At 46.7% G+C, this 15,631-nt stretch overlaps 1 protein-coding gene across 3 annotated transcripts in view; it reads left to right on the forward strand.

Moving 5' to 3' along the window:
* The first annotated feature begins 201 nt into the window (after window positions 1-201).
* The window catches only part of LAMA1 (laminin subunit alpha 1), a 168,558-nt gene continuing 153,128 nt past the window's right edge, over window positions 202-15,631 (forward strand). For all 3 annotated transcript variants that reach the window (XM_031658710.1, XM_031658711.1, XM_031658712.1), the window contains exon 1: window positions 202-343. In XM_031658710.1, coding sequence (XP_031514570.1) covers window positions 271-343 — 73 coding nt within the window. In that variant the 5' untranslated portion in view covers window positions 202-270. The remainder of the gene's footprint in view (window positions 344-15,631) is intronic.

Consider the following 15,631-nt stretch of genomic DNA (forward strand, 5'->3'; position numbering starts at 1 on the left):
CGCTGTCAGCCCGACCTCCCCCACCAGGGGTCCGCGTGCGCGGGATCCCGGCGGCCAAGCTGGGCGCCCCCGGAGGAGGGGTGTGGGCGGCTGGGCCAGGCCGGGCGGGGCGGGGCGCAGCCGGGAGGTGTGTCCGAGGGCGGCTGGAGGGAGGGGCGGCCGGGACGCCAAGGGCGGCGGGGCGGCGGCAGCTCAGACTCGTGTCCCGCGGAGCGTTCCAGGCGGGCGCGCGGCTTTCTCCCCAGACCCAACGAGCGGCGAAGAGGCGAGATGCGCGGCGGCGGCGCGTGGGGCGTGCTCCTGGCCTCGCTGCTGTGGGTCGCCGCGCGGTGCCAGCAGAGAGGTGAGCCCGGCCCGGGTCCCTGGGTCTCGGGTCCCCGTTCCCCGCAGGCGGGCGGGCGGGGGCGGCCGCGGACAAAGCCCGTCGCGTTGGGGCTGCTGGAGACCGGGCGCGTATCCTGGTGCACCTCGGACTGGGGGCAGCTGACACGTGGGTCTCCCGCGCCGGCCGGGGAGGGCGGGATGGGGACGCCGCTCCTGGGGGACGCTGCCCGCTCTTCGCAAGCTTAGACTTTAACCTCCTCGGGCTTCGGGGGTCGTCCAGCCTCGCCTCTGGCTTTTGCGGAACTTAGTGATCCAGGAGCGCCATCTACGCGAGCAGTGCTGGGGGTGGCGGGAGCGGGCGCCTGGGGGTGCTTTCCGTGCCCCGGCTGCGCGGGCAGGGGTGGCGGGGCTGCTGGCCGGGCGCGGGGAATGAATGGGGAAAGAGCTCCTCCGAATCGCCCTCATTGTCCGGCTGCGCAAGCTGGGTCGCCGCGGTCGGGGAAGAGCGGATACCTCGGGGCCACTCGCTGCCGGGCGGGCTAGTGGGGAGAGACGCGGCAAGAAGCGCGCCCCTCGCCAGCGGCCCCGGGCAGGGGGACCCGCAGGCGGCGTTCAGGGCACTGATGCGCCTTCCCGACCCTCGCTCTTTGTGCAATCGGCGAAGTGGCCAAACCCGTTCATTCCCCGCGCAGGTTTGACCGTGGGCGCGCCGGGGCGAGGGACAGGCGGAGAAGGGAGCACCTTGCATGCGCGTTGCAAGGATTGAGAAGAGAAACTCAAAAGCGAATTTTCAGTTTCTGTTTTTGCGGGCGGGAGGGAGAGAGAGAAAGAAAGGAGAGAATTCTTTTCCCTTTGGGGGGACAAACCCAGTCCCCACGCCACCCCCAGAGCTGTCTTCGCAGCGTGGCTTCGTGTTGGCTAGACAGTCACAAATATTTGTTGAAAACATCTTAAAGTATGCAGCACATGACAATGGGCGTATTCCCACAAATACAAACTTCATTTAAAAAAAAAAAAAAGTACAGGTCAAAAGTAGTGGGCGGAGTTCGCAGTGCCCTCGTGGGAAACGTGTGTTTGGGCATTGTGCTGAGTTTTGAGCTCTGCAGAAACGCGACCATCTCATTCATTCAAGCATTCATGATGGAAGCACTGGACCGGAGCTGGAAACGCAGCTTTGAATAGCTGCGAGTCTGCTGCGCGGAGCCGGGCTGGGAAGAGGGAATTTACATAGTTATCAGCCAGAAGAAAGGAGCCTTTGGGGAGGGAGAGGAGCCCTAGAGGACTTCGAGCGGACTCCTGTCTATCAGGCTGCTGAAAGTGAACAAGTCCCAGTTTCCCACAGGGTAGAGAAAGAGCAGCTTGCCTCAGCTTATTGTTCCCCGAAACTGAAAGTCTTAGGCTGGGGAGATGGCCTGAAGGTTGTCCTGGCCCCTCGGGGCTCGGCACTTGGCCTGCCGGTTATGAGTGGTGTTTGGAGAAAGTGGGACCTCATGGGGCTTTCCTGCTTTGAGATGCCGCGGAAAACCTCCCAGGGCAGGAGCCCTTTAATGTTGCATATCCCATTCCCTGTTTGCGTTCTGAACCCCACCAGCCCTCACCCTTCCTCACGAGCCTCCTTGAGCAGTTTTGATTTTTTTTTTTTTTTTTTTGAGATGGAGTCTCGCTGTCGCTAGGCTGCAGGCTGGAGTGCAGTGGCGCCATCTCCGCTCACTGCAACCTCCCATTCCCGGGTTCAAGCGATTCTTTTGCCTCAGTCTCCTGAGTAGCTGGGACTACAGGCGTGTGCCACCACGCCCGGCTATTATTTATTTATTTATTTTTTGTATTTTTAGTAGAGACAGGGTTTCACCATATTGGCCAGAGTGGTCTCGAATTCCTGACCTCGTGATCCGCCCGCCTCGGCCTCCCAAAGTGCTGGGATTACAGGAGTGAGCCACTGCGCGCGGCCTGATTTTTTTTTTTTTTTTAAAGAAACGATTTTGTGCCCCGTGAATAGCATGAATGATTAGTAAAGTTGTGTGTTTTGGTGATAATACAATAATCCTGACCTGCAAATCACCTGCTAGTTAGCTGTCTGGTGTTAGTTTTTAAAATAACTTATTCTCTATTGACGTTCAGATTGTTAGACGTTCCCTATCATTTCTGCAGTCTCTCTGGGTTACCTTACAACTTATACTAGATGGCCTGATGGCTCACTTTCCTTTGAAATATAATCAGTTTCAAGTGAGCTCCTTCTAAGTATTGAATAGGAGGTATTGTGTTTGTAAAAATAATGTGTTAAATTCATGGCTGGCAAATCACAGGAAATTATGGTAGCTTCATCACTTTTGTTGGAAACCATCCCCTCTTTTTTTCTGAATAAAATAGACAATTCTAAGTACAGAAAAAAATCTACGAGTAAAAGAAAATTCACTTCATTCTCGTATATGACATAGTATTCAAATTTAGCAAGTATATACTCCACTGTAAAGTATGCAAGCCTGAATGCATTTCAAAGGTGTATTTTCCTTTTCTGTTGCTGTATTCTCTAACTAAGGGCCCATGAAAAATATTGATTTTAGCAGTTGGAAACAAGGGTATGTGTAATAGAAGCATCACTGCCCACCTCCTACATAGCCTGGACTTTAGTCCATTCTTTTTTTCCCTCTTTTTTTCCAGACATTAAATATGAAGCCTACACCTGTAGTTAATCTAGTGTGATTGAGAATTCAGATGCAACAAGAATATTAGAATAAATACATATACTGATCTTTAGTGTCTTGTGCCACTGCTTTATAATTGCACTGCTTTATAAACTCATATCATAAAATGTTTCTGGGACCATTTATTTCAGGGTAATGATCCTTGAAACACCCTACCGTTTTATACTAATTCATTCATAAAATCCTATGGATATTCATTTTCATGTACAGTAAATTGTTATGGGGAAATAACACAAGCTCTATCTTTAAGCTTCAGGTGTTTAATTCTCTGGCTTTACTAGCTATGGCAAATTGGGGACATGACCTGTGCTTTAGTTTCACCATCTGTAAAATGGGAATAATAATAGTGCCTATCTGGAAGGGATGTTAATGATTAAATGAAATAATGTGAGAAAAGTTCTTAGACCAGTACCTAGTACAGGGTTAACCCCCAACAAGCAAGTTTATCTATATTCATCACTATTACTATTTTATAAAGAACTATATATTTTTAAACTGTATTCTCCAAAATGCATAATTGTCTAGAAATTTGGAGTCTAGATTTGGAATCAAATAGTCTTGGGCTCAAATGCCAGACCTGTCACTATGATTAGCTACGGCCATGGCTAAGTTTCTTAACTTCTCTGAATGTCACCTTTCTATCTATAAAATGGATAGCATTGATATGATTAAATAATATGTGAAACATATTGGCACGGTGTAAGGCGTGTCAGGTACTCAGTGCATGATGGTTATTACTGTTATGCCTATTGTACTTGCTCATTGCTCATCATCCTGGACATCCTGTCTCTTTCATTGCTGAAATCCGTTTGGTCATTAAGACTTGTTGATTTTACCTCCTGAAAATCTGTGCAGTCTCTTTCCCCTCACTGCTGGCGAGGCTTAGGAATTGTTTGTTTTTCTCAGGTTGTTTGTTTTTCTCAGGAAATAGTGCGATGGTTCACCCAGCAGGCCAGCAGCCTCACCTGTTCTCCCTCCTCAGCAGTGCCATTACTGCGATGTTTCTAGAAACACCATCTCCTTAACTGCTCCTACTCCTGTTTAAAATTCTTCCCATTTCTCACCGTTTCTTTATCAAATTACTTAATGTTCCCCAATGTGACTGACTTTCCTTCCTTTGTGTTTAAGCAAGTAGTCTTCTTCCAAGGTGTGCCCTTTTCACTCCAAATCCCTCTGCTGGGCCCACCCTCTGGGTTTAGATTATGTGCCCCAAACCCCTCACTTTATCAGATGCACAGAATGACAGTGCCCTGCTGCGTCACACTGTGGGTAAAGCAAGGAGGCTGGGACCCCAGCTGGCCTGCTGTCTCAGAGCTGAGAGGCATTATCTGGGACACGCCTGCACCTCTTTGTAGCTAACCAGTGTTTCCTGGAACATGTGCTATTAAGTGCTGGACACGTCTTTCATTTGGGTTCTAAAGAACCCTGAAAAATCTTCCCAGCTCTCTCTCTGCTGAAGTATTTGTTAGACCACCTTCCCTGCACTCCCAGGGCTTTCCCTGCTCAATCCTATTGTCTTGCCTGTCATGGGGCCAGTAATTGGCTTGCTTATCTATCTCACCTTCTCTCTCAGGCTTCTCAAGGGCAGGGACTGCTTTATTCATATCTGCCGGTTCGTTGCTTTATAGTGTTTTTAGCAGTTAGTAGCCACTTCTTGTTGCTGAGCTGAGTTGAAATGAACATCTTTATTTAGGAATCAAGTAACTTTAAAAATATTTTGAATAGCTGGACGCGGTGGCTCACGCCTGTAATCCCAGCACTTTGGGAAGCTGAGGCAGGTGGGTCACCTAAGGTCAGGAGTTCAAGACCAGACTGACCACCATGGAGAAACCCTGTCTCTACCAAAAATACAAAAAATTAGCTGGGCACTCAGGTGGCACGCACCTGTAGTCCCAGCTACTCGGGAGGCTGAGGCAGGAGAATCGCTTGAACCCTGGAGGCGGAGGTTGCGGTGAGCTGAGATTGCGCCATTGCACTCCAGCCTGGGCAACAAGAGCGAAGCTCCGTCTCAAAAAAAAAAAAAAAAATATATATATATATATATGTATATACACACACACACACACATATATGTAAATACATATATGTGTATATATATTTATTTTGAATTGATAGTCCATATTTATGGTACAGAATGCAAAAGGTACTATAGATAGAAAAAAAGTTAAGATTTGGCTTTTTTACTCTCTTTTGAGGTAACCACTGGCTTTAGTTTTTTGGGTAAGCTTCTAAAGATGTTTCTTCAGGTAACTTTTAAAAGCAAACTACATCATAAAACCCACTTCTTCTCTAATAGTGTAAGAGGGGCACCAGTGATTTTCTGAGGAAACATGGATGCATGGAACAGTATCCCTCTGTCCACCGCCCTCCCCTCATACTAACTTCTTTACTAGACCTTGTGCGGGATATTAACACATCATTTAGTAAATGTATATACTTGCAACCTTTTCACCTTGCAACTTGTCCTTCCAAGTAGGGCTTTGACAGAAAGGTATTGTTAGAGCAGTGTTTCCTAGATCTTTTGGGGTTTAAAAACTTGATTGATTTCATGGCATTGTACTACTTCTAAAAGTATTGTTTACTGTAGTATTAATAAGCTATTTTTAAGCCATAGAGAATTTTTAAAAATATATTTTAGAACTTTATGATTTATGATATAGAGAAGTTGAGTTTGAGAATAATTCTATTACACGTTAAGGGTAAGTTAATGTATTGACCGATAGGTATGACTTATTACTGGAACACTATGGCAGGTACAGAAAATCTTTATTTAAAAAAATTTCTAATGAATAAGTTAAATCTGTACCTTGAATATAAAAATTAATTGATAGCAACTGGACAGCACTCTAGAACTTAGACTTTAGCTGAAGTTTTTCGTTACATTCCTCAGGAATGTTTGGATGAACCACATAAACTATCGTCTCCTAAGAATGATGTATGTAGTTATTTACAAGTTTGCAAATAATTCTTTTACTTGTGTTATTTCTAAAATATCAATATGCATCCATGGACAATAGAATAAACCAAGGCATTGCAAAATTAGTGAGGAGAAAAAAACCCTTCATAGAAGTAATTTAGTTAAGGTCATGAACTTTGGCTCTGTTGGAACATGTCTGTCAGGGAGCTATTTCAGCATAAAACACCACACGATAGCAGGGTTCATTGTATTTTCACCCCCCTTTATACTGGGGGTGACAGTGTCCAGAGGAACCGTTTGATAATAAATAGCACAGAGTCTTCCCACTTGTGTCTTTGTTTTCTAAGGCTGGCTCAGGACAGCTTTCTTTGGGTTAACTTGTTCCTCATCTTGCTTGGGGGCAAGAGGCAGACAATGGAGGCAGTGAGATTCCAGATCAGCTTGGGTGGGTAACATTCTTGCCTAGGTAAGCTTTTATCTCGAAGTGTTCATTCAGAAATGGTGATGGAGAAATACCACTGCGAAATCACCAGTGTGATTTCAGTGTGTGTGCACATTTTTTAAAAATCAACCATTTGAAGTTTGAATCTCTTCATTCCAGAAGTTATCTTTGAAGTCTGATCTGCTGGCCCAGCAGGCAGTGTGACTGACATTCTTGTGCCAGAGAACCTCCTGTATTGCTGGTGGGAATGTCAGATTTAGATCAATGAGTATTTATGGAAAGTGCCATCTTTTCTCATTCCCAAAAGTATTTCCTGCATCTTGTTCCATTGCTCCATAGTTTCCTGCCAGAACCTCAGGAGGTTCTCTATGACAATAGCAGCGTTAAAGAAGATGCTTACATTTAGCAGATGATTTTTAGTTAAAAGAGAACAATTAGAAGTTGGGGTGGGGGGAGGGGAAAAAATCCTCACACCACAGTGTTGATTATGATACACGATGCTTTTTTCTTTCTTTTTCCTTTGGCATGGAGTCTCACTCTGTTGCCCAGGCTGGAGTACAGTGGCTCAATCTCTGCTCACTGCGACCTCTGCCTCCCAGTTCAAGCAATTCTCCTGCCTCAGCCATATTGGTCAGGATGGTCTAGGTCTCCTGACCTCGTGATCCACCCACCTCGGCCTCCCAAAGTGCTGGGATTACAGGCGTGAGCCACTGCGCCCAGCCAGCCGGCTGCTTTTTATCGGGTCTCTGATGCTAGCCTGTGTCCTTTCGTTTAATCTAGGCCCACACTGCAGTTACAGTAACCCCGCCAAAATACCGCCTTCATAATGTGCTGCCTCAGCTTCTGCCCACCTGCTGTGGCCCTCTGTGATCCCTCCAAGTTCGGTCACAGCTACCCTGCCCTTCTCCACACTTTTCTGTAGCTGAACTATTAGCTTCCATTGCAGGGGTCTCCTTCCTGTCTAACCTCACATGGCATGTTGACTTGCAGCTGTGTGATTTGGTTACGTGACTCTCTCACCCGAAATGTACTCCCATTTCCCACTGAAAACCTCACCTGACAACTCATGCACAGGCTGCAACATACCAACCCCAGGACAACCTTGATGTGATGGCCTGTTTCAACTGTCTCACTTCTGAATATGCATTGTATTTTGTGATAAATTGGGGTTTCCACCCAGCCAGAGTTGCCATCCGCTCCTCCTTTGAATGGCTGGTCCAGAATGCCATAAGCCAGTGTCAAAAAGAAGGGACATATCTGTTTCGAAGATCAAAACCTTAGCTCCCAGCATTTCTTTGACTACACAGACAACTCCAGGGGGCGTTCTAGTGTTAAAACCTGGGTCATTAGAAGCGGGAGGACAGTAACACCGAGGAACTCCCCACAGGTAGTCAAGTTGTCTGAGGAACCATAAAGCCATTCCTCGAACTCTGGATAACAAACCGAGCCCTGGCCCCTCTCTGGGTATGAGGTCCTTCAGCCTCTTAGACTTTGCGTCATCCAATCACGTGGATTGCAGTTCATTTGATCTGGGTAGGAACCAAAATCTGTGCTTCAGAAAACCTTTTCCCATTTTGTATCCACAGGTACAAGGACCTTTTCAGTTGGTCTTCAAGCAGACCCTTTGGATTTCTGGTCTAAATGGTTGTTTGCAGAGCTCTTCCTGCCACTGCTTGCTTTCTGTCCCTGCTGCTGTGTCCTCTGGTGGGCTGGTACTCTTTCCCCGCCCCTCAAAATCCACAGTTTGTCTCTTCAGCCCTTTTATCTGAATCTCCAACTCTGCCATTTTTACCTTTACTTCAGTACAAAATGAGTTTTTCCGACTCTTTGCAGCTTCACTCCTGGCTTCATGGGCATACTTTTGTTCATTCTAGAAGTTTGGAATGGGGAGAATTAGAGATAATACATCCACATATGAATGCTTTTGGAAGCTCCCAGTGTTTTTCTTTAAAAGGGAGTTAGCTTTTTTCCTCTTTTTTCTTTTTTGAGACAGAGTCTCGCTATGTCACCCAGGCTGGAGTGCAGTGGCACAATCTCGGCTCACTGCAACCTCTGCCTCGCGGGTTCAAGCGATTCTCTTGCCTCAGCCTCCTGAGTAGCTGGGAGTGGCCTGTCACCACACCCAGCTAATTTTTGTATTTTTAGTAGAGACAGAGTTTCACCATGTTGGCCAGGCTGGTCTTGAACTCCTGACCTCAAGTGATCCGCCTGCCTCAGTCTCCCAAAGTGCTGGGATTACAGGTATGAGCCACCATGCCTGGCTGGGAGTTAGCATTTTAAAAAAATATTTATTTATTATTATTATTATTATTATTATTTTTGAGACGGAGTCTTGCTCTGTCGCCCAGGCTGGAGTGCAGTGGCGCGATCTCGGCTTACTGCAAGCTCTGCCTCCCGGGTTCACGCCATTCTCCTGCCTCAGCCTCCTGAGTAGCAGGGACTACAGGTGCCCGCCACCACGCCCGGCTAATTTTTTGTATTTTTTAGTAGGGAACAGTGTTTCACCGTGGTCTTGATCTCCTGACCTCGTGATCCGCCTGCCTCGGCCTCCCAAAGTGCTGGGATTACAGGCGTGAGCCACCACGCCTGACCTTTATATTTATTTTTTTGAGATGGAGTCTTGCTCTGTTGCCTAGGCTGAAGTGGTGGAGTGCAGTGGCGCCATCTTGCCTCACTGAAACCTCTGCCTCCCAGGTTCAAGCGATTCTCTTTCCTCAGCCTCTTGAGTAACTGGGACTACACGCACATGCCGCCATGCCTAGCTAATTTTTGTATTTTTAGTAGACACAGGGTTTCACTATGTCGGTCAGGGTTGTCTCGAACTCCTTACCTCGTGATCTTCCTGCCTCGGCTTCCCAAAGTGCTGGGATTACAGGCGTGAACCACGAGAGTTAACATTTTAGAGTTAACACCTCATTGGAGAGGAGAATAGTATTTCCTTGTAGGAGTACTGTCATTTCTATTCAGTTTTTAAATTTTTTTTCACGCACTTGCTCATTCATTGATGCACTCATTCATCCATGCACTGAAGACACTTTGGGACCTCCACTCTTCCAGGCCCTGGGTCAAGGATGTTCAAAGTTAGTGTGTCTGGAGAGCCCTGTTCTCGGCTGCCTTCCTCACTGTGAATCCACGGCACTTCTTGACTTTCTTGGTGTATTTGTTTTTGAAGTCCAAGGAACTGAAAAGTGTGTATATCAAAAGGAGTTTTCTGGCCGGGCGTGGTGGCTCATGCCTGTAATCCCAGCACTTTGGGAGGCTGAGGCGGGCAGATCTCGAGGTCAAGAGCTCGAGACCATCGTGGCCAACATGGTGAAACCCCGTCTCTACTAAAAATACAAAAATTAGCTGGGAGTGGTGGTACGCGCCTGTAGTCCCAGCTACTTGGGAGGCTGAGGCAGGAGAATCGCTTGAACCTGGGAGGTGGAGGTTGCAGTGAGCTGAGATTGCGCCATTGCACTCCAGCCTGGTGACAGAGGAAGGCTCTGTCTAAAAAAAAAAAAAAGTGCTTCCCAGGTGATTCCACTGTGCAGCCAGGGTTGAGAACCACTCAGGTAATATCATAAATTTTGTAGGTGAATGCAGTTTACACAGCAACGCAAGGAGGCAGGATCTGCCACCACCCCTTGCTTTGTCTGTAGGGTGGAAGTTAGGGCATTGATCGTGTCCTGCCCACCGCGGCCCACAGGCTAGTGCTCTGTACATAACAGATGTGGAATACTCGGGTCCCAACTGACTCTCCTCACTTCATGTCTATTTCCTGATATTCTCACAGCTCTGTGAAGTGGGAATAACGACACCCACACATCTCAGAGCTGTGAGCAGTCCGTGCACTTAGAGATCACGTTGGATCAGTGACGTGGCTCAGGGAAAGCCGGTTTCTTCTGTGTCCCCATTGTCCTTTGTGTAGCGTTTTTCACTTGGAAAGGTCTCACCCGATGCATCATTGTTGCACTTGTGTTTAAAGGGGCTTCCCCACAGTTGAGTCTTGCTTTGCTGACTTGGTCATTCACCAAGACCCTTCTTTCTTTGAAAAATACTCTTGATCATGTATGACATTTACAGTCCTCATGTTTTGGGATAAAGTCTCGTGTTGCAGAATTGGGTGTTGATTGATCTGGTGTTGCACTGAATTGTTCATTCTTTAACAAATTCATCCAAAATTTAGTAAGTGTCTTCCATATACAGACATTATTCTGTGCTGCATCCCTTCTTTCTCAATGCCTTTACATGGACAGGTCACAGGAGCCTTTTCTGTGGGATTAACTGGGCTACCCCCTTCTCCCCTGATACAACCTGCTGATCTCGTCTTATACCTTCTCATGTCTGGTGACTCCAGGGTCTGGCTGTCTTTATTCACCTACTGCTCCGGTCCTCTTCTGCTTATTGATTGATTGATTGATTGATTGAGATGAAGTCTCACTCTGTTGCCCAGGCTCGAGTGCAGAGGCGCTATCTCAGCTCACTGCAACCTCCGCCTCCCGGGTTCAAGTCGTTCTCCCACCTCAGCCTCCCAAGTAACTGGATTACAAGCACCAGCCATCATGCCTGGCTAATTTTTGTATTTTTGTAGAGATGGGGTTTCACCATGTTGGCCAGGCTGGTCTTGAGAATCCTGACCTCAGGTGATCCACCTGCCTTGGCCTCCCAGGGTGCTGGGCTTACAGGTGTGAGCCAGTGTGCCTGGCCTGCTCTTGTCTTTAATTAATAATTCATTATGCACTTGCTTTTCTGGCCTCCTTCAGAAGTTTTCCTCAATATTTGGCTTATTATTTCTCTTCCACCCAACAAAACAAGAGCCATTTTCCTTTCCATGTCCCTGTCACACACAGACACACATGCACACACACACCCCTTACACATCTGCCTATATTGACGTACAGACGAGCTGCTTACCTGGCTTCCCTGCTACAGGCACTTGGAGAGGTATCACACTGACCCCAACCGAGCAGAGCCAGAACCTGGGCCTGGGCCTGTCTGCAGGGTGGAGCAGGTTCTTCTGGAAGGGCCAGTCCAGCTGCAAGTGTGGGATGAAGTCTAACGTAGCATGTAATGTAACTGTTTTCCAAGAGCCCGGAAAGCTGTTGGCATTGGAAGTTACCCCTGAGTTAATGGACGGTGAGGTTGACCGTGTCATCCCATCCCTGTTGAATTGCTTCAGTGGCATCTCATTCTCTATTGAGTGGGACTTCCAAGGCCCTCTGTGATCCAAGGCCATCTCATTCTCTATTGAGTGGGACTTCCAAGGCTCTGCTCAGACCTCTCCACAGCCTCTTCTCCTACTGCTAACCACATCTTGACCATTCTGTGATAGCTGTAGTTCCATCACGTGATATTTATTTCACCTATGGCACTCTGACTTATTCCAGCCCACCCTGTCATCCTTCTTATTGTTTCCGTAGTGATTTCTCTGTACATCTGACCAGTACATCATTTTGCACCTATTTGTTAACTTGCCTGTCTCTCCTTAAGGGCCGAGAGGTTTGCCTACATTTGCTGTGCCTAGCACAGTGCCTGACATACGGAGTAGATTCTGTAAATATTTGTTGAATAAAGAAATTCCAATACAGACAAGCAATGGAAATCTCTTAATAGTAGGTATTGGCTGGACGCGGTGGCTCACGTCTGTAAGCCCAGTACTTTGGTAGGCCTAGGTGGGTGGACCATGAGGTCAGGAGTTCAAGACCAGCCTGGCCAACATGATGAAACCCCATCTCTAATAAAAATACAAAAATTAGCCAGGCGTGGGGGCGGTCGCCTGTAATCCCAGCTACTCAGGAGGCTGAGGCGGAGAATTACTTGAATCCAGGAGACGGAGGTTGCAGTGAGCTGACATTGTGCCACTGCACTCCAGCTTGGGCAACAGAGTGAGACTCTGTCTCAAAAAAAAAAAATAGTGGGTATTATTTAGAGATCAGACAGACGGGCAGAGGGGGTTAGGGAAGTCACTAGTGAGGAAGCAGAGCGAAGATCTCCTGGGGAAGGGCAGGGGCTGGCTCCAGAAGGCTAGGAGACCTCAGTCACCCAGGCAGGATTTTTTTTTTTTTTTAGACGGAGTCTTACTCTGTCACCCAGGGTGAAGTGCAGTGGCACAATCTCGGCTCAATGTAACCTCCGCCTCCTGGGTTTAAGCGATTCTTCTGCCTCAGCCTCCTGAGTAGCTGGGACTACAGGCACCCACCACCATGCCTGGCTAATTTTTTTTTGTATTTTTAGTAGAGATGGGGTTTCACCATGTTGGCCAGACTGGTCTCGAACTCCTAACCTTAGGTGATCCACCACCCATCTATCTTGGCTTCCCAAGGTGCTGGGATTACAGGCGTGAGCCACCACACCCGGCCTAAGGCAGGATTTAAAGACAGGGAACAAGGAAGAATCCAGGTAACTAGACTAAGAAAGAGAATGGACTAAGAAAGAAAGAGACCTTTTTGGAACAAAGGCCTCCGCTCACTTTTTTTTTTTTTTTTTTGAGATGGAGTCTTGCTGTGTCCCCCAGGCTGGAGTGGAGTGATGCGATCTCAGCTCACTGCAAGCTCCGCCTCCCGAGTTCACGCCATTCTCCTGCCTCAGCCTCCCCAGTAGCTGGGACTACAGGCTCACCTGCCATCACGCCCGGCTAATGTTTTGTATTTTTAGTAGAGACAAGGTTTCACCATGTTAGCCAGGATGGTCTCGATCTCTTGACCTCGTGATCCGCCGGCCTCGGCCTCCCAAAGTGCTGGGATTATAGGCGTGAGCCACCATGCCCAGCCCCAGGGAGGATTTAAAGACAGGGAACAACGAAGAATCCAGGTAACCAGACTAAGAAAGAGAATGGATAGACCTTTTGGAACCAAGGCCTCCGCTCACATTACTTTTTTTAATTTTTTTATTTTTGAGACGAATCTTGCTCAGTCGTCCTGGCTGGAGTACAGTGGCGCGATCTCGGCTCACTGTAAGCTCTGCCTCCCGGGTTCACGCCATTCTCCTGCCTCAGTCTCCCGAGTAGCTGGGACTACAGGCGCCCGCCACCACACCACGCCTGGCTAATTTTTTGTATTTTTAGTTCACTGTGTTAGCCAGGATGGTCTCAATCTCCTGACCTCGTGATCCACCCGCCTCGGCCTCCCAAAGTTGCTGGGATTACAGGTGTGAGCCACCGCGCCCGGCCGCCTCCACTCACATTCTAAACCAAAATACAAGGTCCAGGAACAAGCCAGCAGCAAAAACAAGAAATTCAGACACTCTCTGCACTCATGAGGGGAGTCCAAGTACGGATACAGAAAATCCGCAGAATCTAGTAACTAGGAGGACCCTGATGACTTGAAGACATTATTAATCTGGCATATGCTCATCTACCCAGTCAACGCAAAGAAGAAATGGATTACGTTTTTTGTAATAGGATTATTTACTGATGATGAATAGTCCATCCAACCTTAAAACTTACATTATACTCAACAAAAACTTATTTCTAGCTTTAGAGCCATTGATCTCTAGGCATCTCAAGCCAGAAATTCATTAACACACATAGTCAACAAGTATTTGTTGAGTTTCTAGAAAGTGCCATCCATACAGGTGACTTGTACTCCAGACCCCAGTGCTAGGAGTCAAGCATGAGAAATGTCCAAGGATCCTACTAAGTGTGTTCCTCAGTTCAGATTTGGGAGAGATTTCTGTTTCTGAAAGTCTCAGACACCTATGTCACTCCACTTATTGCTGTGGGATAGTATCATTGTCAACAGAAAGAGAATTGTAATTAAACACTACATTTCTACTGCATGAAGTCTCCTTTTAAAGAATATGACTTCAGAATACTCTAGTGTGACTGCAGACTTGTTGGCATTTGCTGAGTAGTGATATTTTTACATATAGCAGAGGTTTTTTGTGGTTTGTTTTGTTTTTAAGGGAACTGTACCTGTATGGCTTTAAAGGGCTTTCTTGAAGTGAGAGAACAGCTGTTCTCCTCCAGGCATTCTGGGCTGAGACTTCCTCCTCCTCTCAGGCACAGAACAAAGGCATACAGAATTTATGTCACAGATGGATTTTTGTTTGATAAAAATCACTTATTACTAAACAAAAGAATGACCCATTCTCTTTAGAAATATGAGCATAACATCTCCTGTGTCTTTGGTGGTTTCTAACTTTGTTGGTTTACTTTTAATTATTATAATTGACTGAATTTAAATGGGCCATGTTTTAGATGATCAAACTTTCCTTGAAAATGTGTATGTAAGATAGTTTTCAGTAAAGGGAATAATTTCAAATTCAATATTAAAATAAATCCAAAATAATATTTGAAGGAATTGGCTAACAAAGAAAATAACGCCTTGGTCACTGTTGTAGGGGCCAGATGTGGTGGTCACACCTATAGTCTCAGTACGTTGAGAGGCTGAGGCAGGAAGATCCCTTGAGCCCAGGAGTTCGAGACCAGCCTGGGCAACACAGGGAGACCTCCCTCTCTACAAAAAAAATAGAAATTAGCCAGGTGTGGTGGCATGCATCTGTAGCCCCAGCTACTTAGGATGCTGAAGCAGGAGGATCACTTGAGCCCAAGAGGTCGAGGCTGCAGTAAGCTTTGATTGTACCACTGTATTCTAGCCTAGGCCACAGGGTGAGACCCCATCTCTAAAAATAAAAATATGAATAAAATGTGTATCTACTTTTTGGTGGATAATGGAAGCCACTGAAGAAGATGGAGGTACACGAGGATTGGCTAGTCCCTACAATCTGACCGCATAGACACTCACAAGAGAATAACTTGAATCCAACATGCACTTCTGCAGTACACATTATGAACATACCTTTGCTAGGAAGCAGACTCATAACAAGTCCTAGGCCATATCCTCAAACTGATAGTCACAGCTTTCTGTCTTTTTGGGTATTCAGACTTCTCTCTTGGCGATTGGCAGCCTTCCTAATGCTGGATACAGGATATTTCAGGGATCAAGTGTCAGGTTCCATCACATTCCTTCAGGATGTGAGTTTCAGGCCACATAAATTTATACCATGTACTTACAAGAGTGAGGAGAATCTCTGTTTTGACAGTTTTATTGTACTATAATTTATATACCCTAAACTTCTGCCAGTTGTAAGTGTACAGTTTAATGTTTTTTAGTAAATTTAGAGTGTTATACGATAGTCACCACAATCTGGTGTGAACCTTTCCAAGACTGCAGAAAGTGTCATCATTTTCATTTGTGCCCAGCCACTGCTCCCACCCTTACTCTGGCATCCAGCAATCATCTGCTTTCTGTACTTTGAGAAGTG

This window comes from Papio anubis, chromosome 19 (genome assembly GCF_008728515.1).
Source record: "Papio anubis isolate 15944 chromosome 19, Panubis1.0, whole genome shotgun sequence".
Taxonomy (NCBI): Eukaryota; Metazoa; Chordata; class Mammalia; order Primates; family Cercopithecidae; genus Papio; species Papio anubis.